Source organism: Maudiozyma barnettii (genome assembly GCF_903064755.1).
Source record: "Maudiozyma barnettii strain CLIB 1767 genome assembly, contig: KABA2_02, whole genome shotgun sequence".
In the NCBI taxonomy this organism is placed as follows: Eukaryota; Fungi; Ascomycota; class Saccharomycetes; order Saccharomycetales; family Saccharomycetaceae; genus Maudiozyma; species Maudiozyma barnettii.
Genome location: NW_024545239.1, coordinates 1,798,217 through 1,815,820, shown reverse-complemented (window position 1 = coordinate 1,815,820; position 17,604 = coordinate 1,798,217). Strand labels below are relative to the sequence as shown.

Here is a 17,604-nt window from a genome sequence, read left to right as displayed (position 1 = left end):
CATTAATCATTTGTAATTTCACTTTTGTTTTATGTGTCTCCGACACTAAATTTTTGTCATTTTCATCTATTATTACTACTTATATATATATATATATATAGTTCTAGCTGATTCAATATCAAATTAACTAAATTCTTCTACTTTAACATGATAAAATACTAATAAACATAGTTATATGTACTACTTAGGAACATTTAAATATATCTACTTATAAAACACTGACATTCACTCTTTCTTATACATGGGCGACGTAAAAAATATTACTTTTCTTAGCAGTTATTTCGTAAAGAAGACAAAATAAAATAATAACTGACACAATAAAAAAAAAAAAGATAAAATTTTAGTGTTACTATTATATTTACAAACATATACGTTTGATATTCAAACTTTGATAATTTAATTACTAAAATCAACACTCTCATATATTCTAATTCAATTTTTTATTGAAAATATGCGTGTCTTTTACTGTTTACCACTTATCTTACATCTAACATTTGCTTTTTTAGTAAATTACAGACAATTACATGGTAATTCAGGACAACAACAATTATTATCACAAAAGGATGGTTTAGAAAACTTAAAAGTTCCATTCTCTGTCGAAAAGAGAAGATTATATCATACTTTAAATAATACTGCTAATGATTTATTATCAAATATTGAAGGAAAAGAGGTGGAACATGGTGATGAGAATGAGGATAATGATGAACACACTAAAGATAAGGACAACTATAAAGAAGAAGAAAATGACGATGAATTGGAAAACATTATAACTCACTACAGTCCAGCACAAGGTCCTCCAATTTGTAAAAACGATGCTCATTTAATTGAGACTGGCGATCAATTACAAGTATTACAAGATAACTGTAAAGAAATCATTGGCGATTTAATAATTTCACCAACATATGATAATTCTATAGTTGATTTGGGTAATATTCAAAAGATCTTTGGAAATTTAGTCATAGAACACTCAAGTGCTATTATTAAGATAAAAGCAGAAAGTTTAGTTACAATTACTCAAAATTTTATACTAAAAAGTTTAACATCACTAGTTGATATCAATGCTCCTATTTTAAAATCTGTCAATTCTATCGATTGGAAAATTTTACCAATATTAGGAACACTTTCATTGGATAATAGTATTATGGTAAATCAACATATTATAATTTCTGATACCTCATTGGCAAATATTGATCAATTTTTAAGAGTGAAACAGATTGACATCTTTAATATTAATAATAACAGATTCTTAGAAACAATAAAATCAAATATTGACACAATAAATGTTCAACTTACAATTCATGCAAATGCAAGAGATTTAGAATTGGATATGCCAAAATTACAATATGCTCAAAACTTGACCATTAGAGACACTTCATTAATCAACTTACCAAACTTAGAAAGAGTACAATCCTCATTTCAAATCATTGAGAATTTAATAACTTCTTTGGATATTTCAAATTTACAATACGTCGGAGGAACATTGGGGATTATCGAAAATCATCAATTAACAAAGGCAAATTTTAATAATGTTACAGAAGTTCAAGGTGGGTTGATGATTGCACATAATGGGAAATTGGATAAAATTAATTTTTTCCAAAATTTAAAACAGATCGGTGGTGCTATCCATTTTGAAGGTAAATTTAGTGAAACTAATTTTGAGAATTTGAAATTAGTCAAAGGGAGTGCTTTTATAAAAAGTTCATCACCAAATTTGGATTGTAGTCAATGGATTGCCTCGTCAAATGGGAGATCCATCATCAGAGGTGGTAAAGTAAAATGCAGCTCTGCTAGGAAATCAAATTTCTTAAATGTTGATAAAGAAGGTTTAGTATTAGAGAGTACTGAAAATGATAATGATGATTTTGATGACACAACGGGAAATTATGGTAGCATTGATAATCAGAATGCTAAACAAAATAGGGAACACGTTGCTAAGGGAGCAAAAAAGACCAGTTTGAAGAAAAAGTTTTCGAATGCTTCAAATACATTAAGAACTAGCACAATGTGTGCATCCTTAAATGTCCTTGTTTTGGTTGTTCTTAAAATTTTTGGCCTGTTTTAGCTTTCAGAAAACAAATGCAACAATAATAAATATAATTAAATAATTAAACAGAAGAACTTCAACAATATAGTTAGATATTTGTTCTGGAATAATATAGCTATACTGATCAAAAAAGAAATGAAATAATAATAATAAATAGAGCTGTGTATTTAAATAAATATTGATGATTTTGCTTTTTCATCATTAACCCTAATATATTCTAATATTCTATAAGGTAATTTATTTTCTACCGTTCGATATTGACGTTTCATTAAGTCTTTTCTTATAGATGAAGAAGAAATCGAACAATATTCATTTTGATTTACCTCGATTTTAATTTTTGATCCCCATTCTTTTGGAATTGTAGGTTCGCAAGCTCCGTTCGAGATGTCTTCTACATACTTACCTTGGTTAACAATATCCTGCGAATCATTTTTACCTTCTTCTCCTCGAGTTAGACAGAAGAATTCTGTATGTAGCATGAATTCTCCCATTGCTTCCTTTAATGTTTTCGGAAGATAATATTTAGGGTCTAGAACTCTTGTAATAGTGTCGAAGCCTAGTAAATAAACGATCTTACCAATTTCAAACAAATTTTTCCTAACGTCACTACTTTTATCAACAAATCTTGCCGATTTACAGAGAGCCACAGTGGGTATTAAGTTTTGAAATTCATCTTTTAAAGTTTTGGATAACAGGTACATCATGTCAATCCGTTTGTCGAATGCCGCTGGTTTCTCACCTTTATCTGCGTTATTAACAGATAACAGAAGAAGAACATGAACTTCAACATTAGGCTCCTGACCATATGATTCAATAGCCCGTTCAATTAGCGTATAATGACCCCAATGAGGTGGATTGAAAGATGAGTCAAGTATTAACAGGATGTGTTCTTTAGGATTTCTACATTTAATTTTAGGTGGTCCATAAACAACTGAAAATTGCAACTCTGTATCATCACGAAAAGTCTCAAGTTTTGTGAGACTTTCATTCAATTGCATTCTTAACTATATTGTATACAGGTGTATATGGTTCAAAAATTAACTAGTCATCTTGTTATATGGCCTGTATCTTTGTCTGTTAGTCACATTAACTGCTCAGACAAACGAACAAAATTTGAGGAGTACTAACTTCAGAGTCATAACTATATTTTTTATCCACGCTCATATATTCAAGTTTGCGTTTTTACATAAGAAATTTATCTAATATTTAAAATACATATAATAAATTAATCCTTAATCATCCATAATATCTTCAACTTTTTGTTGGCCACAGTTGGATGCAAGTAGTAGACTATAACAATAACAATAAAAATTGTCCCAAATAGTTGGAATTTCTCGAAGGATGGACTCATAACATCAAATTGACCTGATGGATAGATTCTAGAACAAAATACATCATTACCAATCTCACAAACAATAGTAGTCGATTCTAAATTTGTGGCTGAAGAGACAAGCTTTGAATCATCACCCATTATTAGTTCTCTTTGATGTGAAATAATGAAATTATCATTAATTGGAATGCTGGACATGTACGGACTTGCCATAAATTCCTTTTTGTCGTCATCCGACATGTTAGCTTCTTCTTTACTTCTTGCATTTAAAACAAACTTTGGAACAAAAGTAATCTGGTCATTTGCTAACTTGATAATAATAGCCTTTGATGTAATACTGAACTTTGTAGATGATAATTCTAAATCCTGAATAATCTCAGGGAAGTAATAACTCTTACTAATGACCTCCGGTTTGTTAATGTTACCCTTCAATGGACTATATTGCATATTTGGATCAGATTTCTTCACATTAGATTCTAGAGAATCATAAAGTTCAACAACTGTTATCCTCTGTTCTGGAATTGGTTCAGCACTTAAATAAGAATAAACATACCAATTTTCTCCAAAAACCAAATTGACAGGAGAGTTTATATCAACTTTCTCATTTGTATGTTTCTGGGAATGTAGTAGTTCACCAGTAATTGTATCTATCAAATTAATATACAAACTTCTATCCTCCTCATTAATAGTAGCATATGAAACCAAGTTTGGATACAGATATTTGTATAATACTGTTCTATTACCGAGAACATTACCAACGTTAACCACAGGATCCTCAGTTCTAGAAGCAAATGCTACAATTTTTTCGTTTGTGTTTAAAGTTATTCTCCATGTATCAACTAATTTGTTACCTTCTGAAAGGATGTAACCATTAATTTCCTTTGAATTATGGTTCGTTAAAAAGTAGGAAGCATTGTTTAAGGGTTGCATGTTGTCCACGCTCACAATCTGGTTTTCCCCATTTTCCAAAGACACAAAAAAGCAATTATGCTCATCATCCAATTTCTTGGTCTTAGTAATGATAGAACTAGTCGTTAAGTTAAAAGAGCCCTCGTTTTTCAAAGTCGGTGGAATGTGTTCATTTATAGAAGTGAAAACAACGAATGAACCTTTTTCATTAATAACAACCAATTCGTCAGTAAGAGGCGTATAATTGATAGAGACAATATTTTGAAGTCCAGTGTTAAAATTCCAAATAATTTTTCCTTGTTGTGAGACATGTAAAGCGGCCATTCTACCATTTTTTGTCACAACGATCAGTAACTTGGCTAGGCCAAAGTCCAAGTCTCTCTTATATGCCTTCTCTTCATTAATATTACCCATTAATTCATTTTCTTTTAGAAAACTTGTAATAACTCTACCTGGTGAATATTGGTGTTGTTTCAAATAATTTCTGATTCTGTTAAAGTTATTCTTCACCCTGAAAACATAAGCTGTGATAACATCATCAATATCCCTTTCTTCGGTAAGTTCTTTTCTTATTGTATCGATAGATGGATCTTTCAAATCGAAGAAGGTACTATCAACAATATCTACTAGTGATTCGTCCCTGACCCAACTATTAGTTAGATTCTTTCCACCCTCGGTATAATTGAAATAAGTGAATTGAGAATCACCATTGCCGACAATAAATTGGAGGTTCTGAGAATAATCGGTTGAAAGGTAGTTAATGTCTGTAAATGACTCTGGAAGTTCAATGTCAAAGATAGGCAAACCCATAGTCTTATCCGTCACCTTTAATCTTGGTTTTCCATCCTTATTCAAGATTTTATAATCGTTAGCAACACATGTAGATTCAAATGAAAAATCACTAGCCTGGACTAAGTCATTACTAGCATCGTCAAGAATCAAACCAGTATCGAGGTCAATAGACACATACTTCTTAGTAGAATCTCCAACCACATTTAGAATCAATTGATGAGAATCTGGCACAAGCATGGCATCAGACATCTTGAATGGAACGGTATACCTCAATAAGACATTCCCGTTAGTCTCGTTTATATAAGTCACTAATGTCTCAATTTCAGAGTAGTCAGATAATATAATTAATTGATTCTCTTTAGCATAATCACTTATGGTACAACGATAATCTCCTATTGTAGAGAGTTGCCAGTCAACATTGAATGCTTCATCACGATAGACAGCATTAACAAAAGTACCCCAGAAACATAATAGAGCCGATAACAGTCTGATATAAAACATTGTTGTCCAATCAGTTGATATCAATAACACTGAAACAGTACAGTAGAATGAAGTGTTGGTTAGCAATATAGAGAATAAATGATTTCTCTTTAAATTTTGCCCACATATAATTTTTTTCCACAGTTAACTCTTCTTTCTTTCACTTTGTCTAATTTTTTGCTTCCTCGTCATTGCAGCGAAGCGTTAACAATTTCTAAATTGTCTTTAAAATAAAGGTAGAAAGATATTGTTAATAATAGTGGAAGGGCATCTGAAGATATAATTAGTAAGTTATATAAACAATACTGTAACTACATAATTTATACATCATTTTCGGAGTCCATTGGGTGATCTTCTGTGGTGTCGAGTGCTTCATTAGAAACCAGTTCATCCATCGGGCTTCTTTCTAAGACAGTTGGAATAAATTTAATACTCAAGGAAGTTTCGAGACCTAGACTCATCCATGGATCGTAAAAGTTCCACACCTCATCTAGATTAATTTGTTGAGGATCTGTCAATTTTGGATCTAAAATTATACCTCTTATTGGTACCGTTAGATCTGAAGTGGGAGTCTTTCTCTGATATTCAGGTACCGGGGGAGAGGTAGCCGATGAATTAGGTTCCAAATCGCTTACCTCTTGATTTTCTGGCTGAGTAATGTTTAATTTGTTATTTAATATTTCATCATTAATCTTCTTATTTTGTTTTTTAATTTCTTGATACTCTTCCTCCGTATGTGATATTAAACTTAATAAAGATACAGGTCCACTTGAATTATTTGTATCTGCCGGCGTTGATGACTTTTTCTTAAATTGTTTCTTTTTTATCAATATGTCATTCATCTCTAGGTAGTATTCTATTTGATCTAAATAATCACTGAAGGACATCGGTTTAAATTCGATGGGACCATACCATCTGATAATTGGGTTTTGAGACTCTGCTTGTGCGCGTACTAAAGCTATACTTTGTCTCACTTCTGGAATATTAGTAGACATGATGTTCCCACTGGTAACATCTTTAACCTTCACTTCATTTGGATCTATCCCCTCATGGTAAAACCTCATAATATCGTTAAAGAATTTTTTATCCCTTGCTGTTCGAGCTTCTTCATACCAAGGGTCATATGTTAATACTTTCAGACGACAAAATTCCAGCATTGATTGAGATAAAAGGGCAGTACCCGATATTAGATATAGTACCTTTCTTAACATATTAAATCTACTTTTCCCATTTGTTCCCCCATTAGTGGCGGTCTTTTGAGCCACTGGAACATTGTTCATCACAAGTACTTTATGAGTAGTCGAAAATCTATTTAAAGTAGGAATATCCGCAATATTTTTCACCGTATTAAACACTTTCCCTTCTGGTTTAGCTTTATTAGCAGCTGTTATCAAAGAACGGTTCACTAATTTACGAAATCGATAGAAACAAAGTAAACCCAAGGCTGTCTGAACCCCTACCAGAGTCCAAAGACCCTTACGGTTATCAGAAGCAGGTACGAATGGACCCCATAACTTGAGGCCTAAACTGGGCCGTATATAGAAACGTTCTGTCTTCTGAGGCGTCTCTTTTGCCGATTTAGAAACATCATTGTCGTCATCGTCATTTGGTGGTGAATAAACAGCCATATTTAACTAACTTAATTGAATTGTAATAATATATAGAATGTGTATTTCTTTAGTAACAACCGTGATAATATCTTGCTGTCCAATTTAGTATGTTTATATAATATGGTTGTTCTAGGCTTATATAATTAAAAGTACCAAATACTCCATGTATGTACGACTTTTTGATGTACTCTTTGTTTAATAACGGTAAGACAGCTTCGCGCAATTATCAGATGAAAGGCGATCTTTCCACCGTTCAAGTTGATAAAATTCAACAATCAATCAATCTTTCAAAAAGAAGAGAATATTGATGAGCAATACTTATATAGTTAAGAACATAATATTTAAGTTTTTTAATTCTTTTTGTATTTCTTTTGGTAGATGAATTTACTGTACCTTTGAATGAAAAATTTCAGACAATGGCTTTTAGCAAAAACAATTATATACTAATTTATGAATAGGGGGGATGTGAGGATGTGAATAATATATTATGTATAATACCACGTTAAAGGTGGTAATTCAAAAACGATAACAGCATTCATTGATACATTAATGAATGCTTTTATTTTTAATTTTCGTTATTGTAATAAAAAAAACTATTGCAAATTATGATTACAATTCATCATGATCGTAGTCATCTTCATCATCATCATCATCGTTATCGGCTTCAGCTTGACGCTTAGCCTTTTGTTTAGCCTTTAGTTCAGTCTTGTATTCTTCATAAATGGCTGGACCATCGATCTTGTTAGCAGAGTTGTTCTTGATGAATTCTAGGAAAGCTTCGACGGTTCTAGCACTTTCGAATAGAATTGGTTCAGCGTCCTTACCGGCTGGGTAGAAGACGATAGTTGGGTAACCTGGGATTTCAACACCCATGATATCATTAACAGTGTCATCAATGTCAGCAATGACGATCTTATCTTGAGCGTTCTTATCAGTAGCTAGGATATCAGCTAATTCTTCGTAGATCGGAGCTAATCTCTTACAGTGGCCACACCATGGAGCATAGTATTTAACTAGGACATCCTTTTGGTTGTCGTAGACAATGTCATCGTGAGTCTTACCGACCAACTTGAAGACGTTGCTTTCTTGGATGGTTGGGATCTCTTCGGATTGAACGATTGGTTCAGCCTTATGATCGATGAAGTCAGTGATCAATTTAGTGATATCGGCCTTTTCAACAACAGGTGGGATAGTTAGTTCAGCGTATTCTTCGTCGGTTAATTGTGGTAGACCATATTTCAAGTTAGCAGTTAAATTATGAATGGCGAACATTGGGAATTGTTCCTTCATGTTCAAGTTAGCAGCATGTCTACCGAATTGTTTAGCATCGATGGAGACAAAGTTAATTTCACCACGGTATTTCTTACCTAATTCAGTGAAGTATTCCTTGTAGTCATCAATTTGATCGTCGGTGACGTAGAAGTAGTAAGCCATTGGTAATTCTGATTCAATGTAGAATTGAAAGATGGAACCGTCAATTTCACCGAAATATGGTAAAGCTTCAACTTTTAACCATTGTTCCAAGATCAATTTATCATCAACGATTTCATCGATCTTACCGTTGTAAACAATTGGTTCTTCACTACCAGATGGTAAGTATAAAGAAATATTTTGTTTTTTGGAAGATGGAACAGAGATAAAAGTATACATTTCATTTAGGGAGTCAGCAATAGATAAGAAGTTTTTATCAATCTTGGAGACACCGTAGTTAACGATGACAGGAGAAGTAGCATTAGCTAAAAGTTCATCTAATTCCTTGACATCTTCAACGGTGATGACGGCAGGTAGAGAAGCTTTAATCATGTATTCGACGATTGCATCAGCGGTTCTTTGACCTTGATAGGTTTGAGCAGCATCAGCGTTGATTTCACCGTTCTTGAAGATTTTCAAAGTTGGATAACCTTGAACACCTTGTTCCATACAAAGTTCTTGATCTTCAGTACAGTCGATTTGAGCCAAAGTGATATTATGTTCATCCTTTAGAATCTTAGCAGCTTGAACGTATTCTGGGGCTAATTTTTTACAGTGACCACACCATGGAGCAAAAAATTCAGCAAGGACTAAATCTGAACCTTGGACGACAGATTTGAAGTTATCGTTAGTTAATTTGACAACGGCAGAATCCTTTGGAGCGGTAGCTTCTTGAGCCAACACAGAAGCAATCAAATTGGAGACAGCAAATAGGGTCTTCTTATTGAACATCATATTTACTTCGATATATATATATATATGTTTGGGTGTAGTGAATATAAGTAATATAAAAACAGAGACAGAGGGAAATATATATAAAAAAGACTACAAAGAAATAAGAATAAAATTATTAAATGTATGACCTTTAATAGGTAGTCAAATATATATAGGAAAATTTATCAAGAAGTGTTGTAAAGAAAAAGAAAATAATCTAAAAGTATACGTAATCAATAACCAGTCAAAATCAGAATATATCTGCCACTACCATTTTTACTTAATGTAGCAATAGAATACAGCAATAGAACATAGAACATATAATTATAGTATTGTTTTTTGATAGGTGCCCTGTCGCGAAATTAGTAATACTGCCCTAACTAAGTTACGTGTTCTTTTTTTTGCAGTTATTGTTTGCGGTGCACGAGCAGCAAATTTTGTACACGTTGCACATTTTCTGTTTGGGCTTTTATTACTTTTCGTGTGGTCAGGTGGCGAAAAAGAAACGAGAGAGGGAAGGCGATTTGGGTGTACTTTCTTGTTGTCGTTGTCGTGGAAGGTGATACACGATTGCCAAGTCACGTGGGAAATCACGTGCGCAGTCATGTGGTATGGTCATGTGACACGAAATAGAGAAAAGGTGAATTGGCGCCAATATCAATCTCGCCACTTGCAGTTATATATTTAGCGATAATGAGGGTGATCAACGTTAGACACTCACACATATATATACTAATATTTTTAGAGGGAAATAACTCGACCATACATCCGACGAGATAATCTTAACATACTTCGACCCATCCCTTCCCGCTCCACGTTCTACTAGTTTATCTCCAATGCTGGCAGACGAAATAAAAAATTCGCATGCTTCATTTTTATTCTGCAGCGGCTAATCTCTTCTACTTTCTTTTTATTCGCCCCCACCAACTTCGCACAATCCGAGATAAACATTCCATATGCAAAAGAGTGGGGGAGGGGCAATGCCCCTCCCCCTTAAGGTTCCTTGTTTCACAGGACACATATTATTGAATAAGAAAGGCCCACAACTAAGCAAGAATCACACCAGAAAAATAAAATACTATCACATTCGCACTGATAAGATACTTGTGTAGTGACGTGTGTGGGGTAATTCCTGACACCTTATATGACCGAAGGTATTCACACCACCCACACATACAAGAAGCCCGGACACCTGTTCCGAAGCAAACCCCCCCCCCCTCCAACTGCACCAAAGCAAAACGCTCATTTCCTTTGCTGGCCCCCCTTATTATCCGCTGGGATAGATAGCTCTTTTTTGGATTTCCCCGCACTTTTCAGCCGACATATTAATATGGCGCCCCGCCATATTCACTGTGCCCCAAAAGAAAAGAGAAACAACATAGGGGGCAACAGAGCATCGTCTCTCTCTCTGCCCTGTTTTCCTTCCCGGAAGGACAAAATATTATGAAGATAGCGTAATCACAAACGCACAAACGCTCTCTCTCTCACTCACACACGCCACTTCACCCCCCCAATTTACACGCCGCTACATACAAACAGTATACATTAACGACGCAGATAAACCGGCCATATAAATTTATTCACCTTTAAAACACCGCTTCTCCCAGCTGCTAAACAGTCTGCTACTATCCACCCCACTATCCGTCTGTTGCTCACGTTATTTCATCAATTTATCCCCTATTTTACATATTTTTCTTTCCCTCTCTCTACCCCCACATACTCACATGAATACTATAATTTTATCATCATGTCATACTTCTTTTCTACTCATTATCACCAATTCGAATTGAATAAAAACATAATTCAACAACCACCTTCATTCATAGCATACTTCTTTTTCTTTTTCCTTTTCCTTTTCCTTTTCTCTTTCCCAATTTTCAATTAATATATAAACAAGTGAATTATTTTGGAAAAATGAAAAAACTACAACTCGACCACTCTTGCTTTGATAATTTTATTTTATCTTGTACTATTTTTCATTTCTTTCTTGTTTTTAATAGCAAATCATCAAGAACACTATACATTAAAACTTTAAATAATGTCCTTCGACGATCTACATAAAGCTAACGAACAACAGTTAACTTCCACAGTTGACAGTATTGTCAACGACTTCGAAGTCACTCCTGAAAAATTGGATGAATTAGTCGCTTATTTCATCGAACAAATGGAAAAAGGTCTGGCTCCACAAGATAATGACGATAAATCTACTAACAAAGGTTTACCAATGATTCCATCCTATGTTACAAGTACTCCAAATGGTACTGAAAAGGGTACTTTATTAGCTGCTGATTTAGGTGGTACTAATTTTAGAACTTGTTCTGTCACTTTAAATGGTGACCATACTTTCTCAATGGAACAAATGAAATCAAAAATTCCAGATGAATTATTAGAACCAACTGGTGTTAGTTCTGAAATGTTGTTTTCTTATCTAGCAAGAAGAACTCAATTATTCATGAAGAAATATTACGAAGCTGATATGCAAGCAGGTAAAGAATTTAGATTAGGTTTCACTTTCTCTTATCCTGTCGATCAAACTTCTTTGAACTCTGGTACTTTAATTAGATGGACTAAAGGTTTCCAAATTGCTGACACTGTCGGTGCTGACATTGTCGAATTATTCCAAGGTGAAATCGATAAGTTAGGTATGCAAAACGTTAAAATTGTCGCTTTAACTAATGATACTGTCGGTACTTTCTTATCTCATTGTTATTGTTCCGATAATACCGATTCAATGACTACTGGTGAAATTTCTGAACCAGTCATTGGTTGTATCTTTGGTACTGGTACCAATGGTTGTTACAAGGAAGAAATTTCTAAATTAACCAAGGTTCCTCAAGCCACTAGAGATAAGTGGGCTGAAGAAGGTAAGACTCACATGGTTATTAATACCGAATGGGGTTCTTTTGATAACGATTTGAAACATCTACCAACTACTAAGTATGATGTCGATATCGATCAAAAATTCTCTTCAAACCCAGGTTTCCATTTATTCGAAAAGAGAGTCTCTGGTATGTTCATGGGTGAAATCTTAAGAAACGTCCTTGTCGACTTACACACCAGAGGGTTGATATTCAACCAATACAGAACTACAGCTCAATTGCCTCACAGACTACAAACTCCATTCGAATTGGACTCTGAAGTCTTATCTCATATTGAAATCGATGACTCTACTGGTCTAAGAGAAACTGAATTGTCTTTATTGCAATCCTTGAGATTGCCAACTTCTCCAACTGAACGTAGAGAAATCCAAAGATTGGTTCGTGCCATTTCTCGTAGATCTGCTTACTTATCTTCCGTCCCATTAGCTGCTATCATCATCAAGACTGGTACTCTAGAAATGAGGTACCATGGTGAAGTTGAAATCGGTTGTGACGGTTCCGTCGTTGAATACTACCCTGGTTTCAGATCTATGATCAGACACGCTCTAGCTCTAGGTCCATTAGGTGCTGAAGGTGAACGTAAGACCCATTTGAAGATTGCTAAGGATGGTTCCGGTGTTGGTAGTGCTTTATGTGCTCTAGTTGCTTAGATTTCCTAAAAGAAACTACGAAAAAAAAACAATCACAAAAGGAGAGACATAATTTGAGTCTACCATTGTAACCTGTATTAATAAACGAGAATTGGAGTAGTTTTGTACGTTATGGCTTTTAATTGCAAAGATTATCGTACTTATCTAATAACTATTTTCTTCATAGTTACCCATTAATGAGCCCTTTTTTTAAGTTCAATCCTTTCTTGTGTTTACGTCTAAATGAAATATATATATCTACATAAAATAAATATACAAATTTATTTTAATCTAATTTTTCTTTTTAATTTTTCTTTCGACAAGCCATTGGTCTTAATCACTGAGATGTTATTGGTCATATTTGTCGTTAGACTTCCTCTTTATATGAAATTAATATTTACTACCTTCTATATTCTACCACCGCATCGCGAAAGCCCGAAGATATCATGCATATCCCCCTAAAAATTAATATAATCAAATTTGTTGTGAGAACAGTTTAAAACAATATTTTAAAACTTGATATGAACAAATTCATAAATATAACCATTCAGAATCTGCAAACAAGAGGAAAACCGTTAACGATATGAGTGTCAATAAACGCACTAAGCAAGGGACTGATAATCCAGTCTTGAAAACAGTGGGCAATATCTTTGATAAAGTACAACTGACAAAACTTTTGATTCATACATTAAAGGAACTGGGTTATAATACTGCAGCTGGTGCCTTGCAAGAAGAAAGTGGAGGCATTCAAGTAGAATCAAATGTTGTTCAAAGGCTCTTTGGATATATCAAACAGGGCAAATATGAAGTGATTAGTTTTGATCTATTGAATAGCTTATCATTGAGAACCACCAACCATGATTCCGCAAACAATGGGAAAAAGGTTTTTACAGATAGAGATACATCTATTAATATAAATGATATTATCTCTTCTGATTTGGATGTTGTAGCAATAACTGCAAATTTTGATACACAATACAAGATGTTTTATGATTTTTATACGAATACAACTTTTAATACAGTCAGTTTAAATCGTTTCAGGAATATTCTAGAGATTATGATTCTAATTAATAAACACTTCTTCACAGAATTGATATATGAAGTCAAGGATTTACCTAATGCAGTATTGTTCTTAAGAAGTATTATTAGAAAATATTTAACTCTATGGGATACTGTTTTAACTGGATTACAAACAAATATTATTGATGAAGATATTGTCTTCACTCCCGAAAAAGTGTTGAAGGAATTATCTTCCATTTTAACAATGCCTGAAGTGGTGATTAAAAAAAACAATAGTACTAATGATGATGATTGCACAGAGACACAAATATGGACGGGATCAGTAAAGAACTCAAGACAAGAGTTGATTGAAAAGATATCCTTTTATATAAATCCTAATGATTTGGTACCACAGGGGAGATTAATTGAATTACTCAGACAAGCTATCAAATATCAAAGATCATGTAACTCGTTCAACCTCTTTGATGACGAAATCGACGTCGATTATTCACAAGATGATCCAGTAACTCTGTTACAAAATAATATATCTGATTTCGAACGAATAAATTTTGTCGAACAAAAGACGTTGGCATCAAATATGGACGAAATTTGGTACTTAGAGTTTTCACCCAATGGTAAATATTTAGCAGCCGCAATTGCAAACTCGGTTAGTGATCGTAAAGTAACTGTTTATGATGTCGAAAATGACTTCTCTGTATTTAAAGTACTGAGAGGAAATTCTCAATGTATATTATATTTATCATTCTCTGAGGATAGTAAATACCTTGTGACATGCCCTTTCAATGAACATACAAATATTTATGACATTACAGCTGATGGTGAAACTATTGAATTGAACGTAGAGAAGGGTGGCTTTCCTCAAAATTCAAGACGGAGTTCTTTAGAAGGTGGGAAGAAGGAAAAATCCACAATCGAGACCCAAGTTCTTGGCCCGATAGATTCATTTTGTATACCAATATCAAGTCCTAAGGCACAAGAAAGGTCTGGTAACAGTATGCATAGTGCAGGGAATGAAACATACAACACAAGTTCACCATATAGTGACACACAATCTCCGTCATCTGCTCCAGATTCAACTATCTCCTCACGTGCTGCTACAGATAACCTAATTGAACAAACGGAAAATTCCTTAAGATCTTGGTGCTGTGATTGGTTTCATACAGAAAAACATGCTGGAAAATTGGTAATTGGTTCTCCTGATCGTGATGTAGTTATATATGACACCAAAACAAGATCAATTATTTATCAATTTTCACGCAACTGGAATCTTCGTTCAAGAAGGGCAAGTAGCTCAGCATATAGGAGTTCTCATGATTCCGATAATAATAACGCCTTAAGACGTATGCCACGAGAGACTCAAGCTGGGACTGTTGTTAACACCTTAATGGATGAACAATTTCCACGAATTCATGACTTGAAAATTTCTCAGGATGACAATTATCTCTTGTTGATGACTCACCAAGGTAGTATTAATGTTTTCAATATTTCCAATCTACCAACGAACGATGAATTAAAAGGATTGGATAGTTCTATATTATCCAACCATTATTTTAAAATGGAGACGAAATTAAAAATAGGGAAAAATATAACTTGCATTTCACTCCCAATGCCAAGTTGCGAAAACTATGGAAGACTATCATCTTTGGTATTAGTAAATTTACAACACAATGAACTTCAATTATGGGATTATAAAGAAAATATCTTAATTCAAAAGTATTTTGGTCAAAAACAAGAGCAATTTATCATTAGGTCTTGCTTTGGTTTCGACAATAAATTAGTAGTGAGCGGCTCAGAGGATGGAAAAGTTTATATTTGGGATCGTCTAAAGGGGAATATTCTGGGTGTATTGATGGGACATGCGAATGATCGCCTTCCAACAAGATCAGGAAGTAATGCTAGAAAATTCAGTAAAAACTGTAATGTAGTGGGATGGAATCCGAACAACAAATTTATGTTTGCCTCAGGTGGCGATGATGGATTAATTAAAATATGGAAGGTAGTCAAGGATTGAAATCTAATTTTTATTCTTTTTATAATTCTATATATTTAGAGATTTACATTTATCAGATACATATGTCCTATCATATCTACTCGAGTTTCCTCAATCGTTTTGCTCATGTTGACCCGCTGAGCTGAGTGGTTCTACACTAACCTCACGACTGCTGATAACATCCATCAATTCCTCTGCCTCACGTCTTCCTCTAGAAACGTCAAGTGATTTCATAACAGGGAGAGCCAACATTAGTAATCCAAATAATAAATAGAACGCATATCTGATTTCATGTGTTTTATCGGTGACCAAACCAATCAGGAACGGTCCAATAATGGATGATCCCTTATCTGTCATACTAAACATACTAAAGAAAGTAGATTCTTTACCTCTTGGAATAATTAAACTAAAAACAGATCTAGACACTGCAGAAAGACCACCAAGTGCTAAACCGTACCAGACAGCTAACATGTACATTTCGAATTTATGTTTTAGACCAATCGATTCAAAGAAAAACCCTAAGATTCCATAAAATGGGATAAAACTGGTCCATATAATAATGTAAACCAAAATTTGATCAGGTAATAAGTTAAATTTTTTGGCCAAAAATTGGGGTATAACGAATGCACCGATCATTGCATCAACCATTGTAATAATACTGATGGTAATCAAATTCAAAGTAACCATGTCCAGCTCAGTTTTTGCAAATAAAATTGCCGTTGAATTGATAGTGGTGACAGAATCACTGATAATGAACCATCCTAACAAGAAAATCATAACATCCTTTAACAATCTTGCATGTTTAAAAGCATTCCATAAGGACCTCCATCCATATCCCAACGATGTCAAAGAACAAATACGTTTATTGTTGTAATATGTCCTACTTCTTGAAAGTCTGGATGCTGTTTCTTCCTCAGTTTGTGGAATGTCATTGAACAACCATAACATAGGTGCTTGCCAAACCAACCACCATACACCAACAAAGAGCACAGCAACTTGAATATCCTGCTGAGTTTTACTCTTATGAACTAAATACATAGACACAATCTGAGTGAGAAGAGCACTTGAGTAACCTAAACTTGCACCACGTCCACTAATAATACTATTCAATTTTTCGACACTGGATTCGCTAGTGTCAGGACTAATTCCGTTGGAATATTTGCATAAATCATTAACAAAGATTGGTAACAAAGAATTACCAACAACATTGATAACACCAAAACAGGAATTAGCCAAAATATACAACAATGGTAAAGAATATATTTGAGACTCCTCTAATCTTGAAATCAATATTGTAGAAATGGCACCGATAATACTAAACAGGACCAACACGATACCTTTCAATCTAACTGAGTTCCACAAATCTACAATACCAGATACTGTTACAACAACAATGGTTTGGAAAAGGACACTAACTGAGAATGTGTATAATGCAAAACTTGAAGTGTCAACATAATATTTATTGAACAACGGTAAAACACATTTGTCTGATACAGATGTGCAAGGTAGAAGATGGTTGTCAAGTTTGACACCATTCGATCTAGCAAATCTTTCAAGTAGTAAAGGGATATAGGTTGAAACTGCAGAAACAACGAATGGTTCACTTGAAAAGGAATAGAAATACCAACCTTTTATATTTTTCTTTGTTAGTTGCAAAGCTACGTTTGAGTAGTCCATGTTTACTATGGAGTTGTAGGTCATTCAAAATAGCCCAAAAAATTGCAAAAAACCTCTTAA

At 33.9% G+C, this 17,604-nt stretch overlaps 8 protein-coding genes across 8 annotated transcripts; 3 read left to right on the top strand and 5 right to left on the bottom strand.

Annotated features, from left to right (window-relative positions):
• Positions 1–451: 451 nt before the first annotated feature.
• On the top strand, positions 452–2,062 carry SPS22 (Sps22p; the record flags this gene model as incomplete). Its single annotated transcript, XM_041549446.1, has 1 exon — positions 452–2,062. One exon carries the CDS (start codon positions 452–454, stop codon positions 2,060–2,062), a length of 1,611 nt encoding a protein of 536 aa, XP_041405380.1.
• Positions 2,063–2,211: 149 nt separating this feature from the next.
• On the bottom strand, positions 2,212–3,042 carry POF1 (nicotinamide-nucleotide adenylyltransferase; the record flags this gene model as incomplete). Its single annotated transcript, XM_041549445.1, has 1 exon — positions 2,212–3,042. The coding sequence occupies one exon, from the start codon at positions 3,040–3,042 to the stop codon at positions 2,212–2,214; it is 831 nt and encodes a 276-aa protein (XP_041405379.1).
• Positions 3,043–3,269: 227 nt separating this feature from the next.
• Positions 3,270–5,576, bottom strand: EMC1 (Emc1p; the record flags this gene model as incomplete). Its single annotated transcript, XM_041549444.1, has 1 exon — positions 3,270–5,576. One exon carries the CDS (start codon positions 5,574–5,576, stop codon positions 3,270–3,272), a length of 2,307 nt encoding a protein of 768 aa, XP_041405378.1.
• A 299-nt stretch (positions 5,577–5,875) lies between these two features.
• On the bottom strand, positions 5,876–7,183 carry MGR1 (Mgr1p; the record flags this gene model as incomplete). The annotated part of the gene is made up of 1 exon (XM_041549443.1): positions 5,876–7,183. The coding sequence occupies one exon, from the start codon at positions 7,181–7,183 to the stop codon at positions 5,876–5,878; it is 1,308 nt and encodes a 435-aa protein (XP_041405377.1).
• Positions 7,184–7,774: 591 nt separating this feature from the next.
• On the bottom strand, positions 7,775–9,370 carry PDI1 (protein disulfide isomerase PDI1; the record flags this gene model as incomplete). Its single annotated transcript, XM_041549442.1, has 1 exon — positions 7,775–9,370. One exon carries the CDS (start codon positions 9,368–9,370, stop codon positions 7,775–7,777), a length of 1,596 nt encoding a protein of 531 aa, XP_041405376.1.
• A 2,017-nt stretch (positions 9,371–11,387) lies between these two features.
• GLK1 (glucokinase) lies at positions 11,388–12,878 on the top strand (the record flags this gene model as incomplete). The annotated part of the gene is made up of 1 exon (XM_041549441.1): positions 11,388–12,878. The coding sequence occupies one exon, from the start codon at positions 11,388–11,390 to the stop codon at positions 12,876–12,878; it is 1,491 nt and encodes a 496-aa protein (XP_041405375.1).
• A 562-nt stretch (positions 12,879–13,440) lies between these two features.
• GID7 (glucose-induced degradation complex subunit GID7) lies at positions 13,441–15,888 on the top strand (the record flags this gene model as incomplete). Its single annotated transcript, XM_041549440.1, has 1 exon — positions 13,441–15,888. The coding sequence occupies one exon, from the start codon at positions 13,441–13,443 to the stop codon at positions 15,886–15,888; it is 2,448 nt and encodes an 815-aa protein (XP_041405374.1).
• A 90-nt stretch (positions 15,889–15,978) lies between these two features.
• On the bottom strand, positions 15,979–17,568 carry ATG22 (Atg22p; the record flags this gene model as incomplete). The annotated part of the gene is made up of 1 exon (XM_041549439.1): positions 15,979–17,568. The coding sequence occupies one exon, from the start codon at positions 17,566–17,568 to the stop codon at positions 15,979–15,981; it is 1,590 nt and encodes a 529-aa protein (XP_041405373.1).
• Between the last annotated feature and the right edge of the window lie 36 nt (positions 17,569–17,604).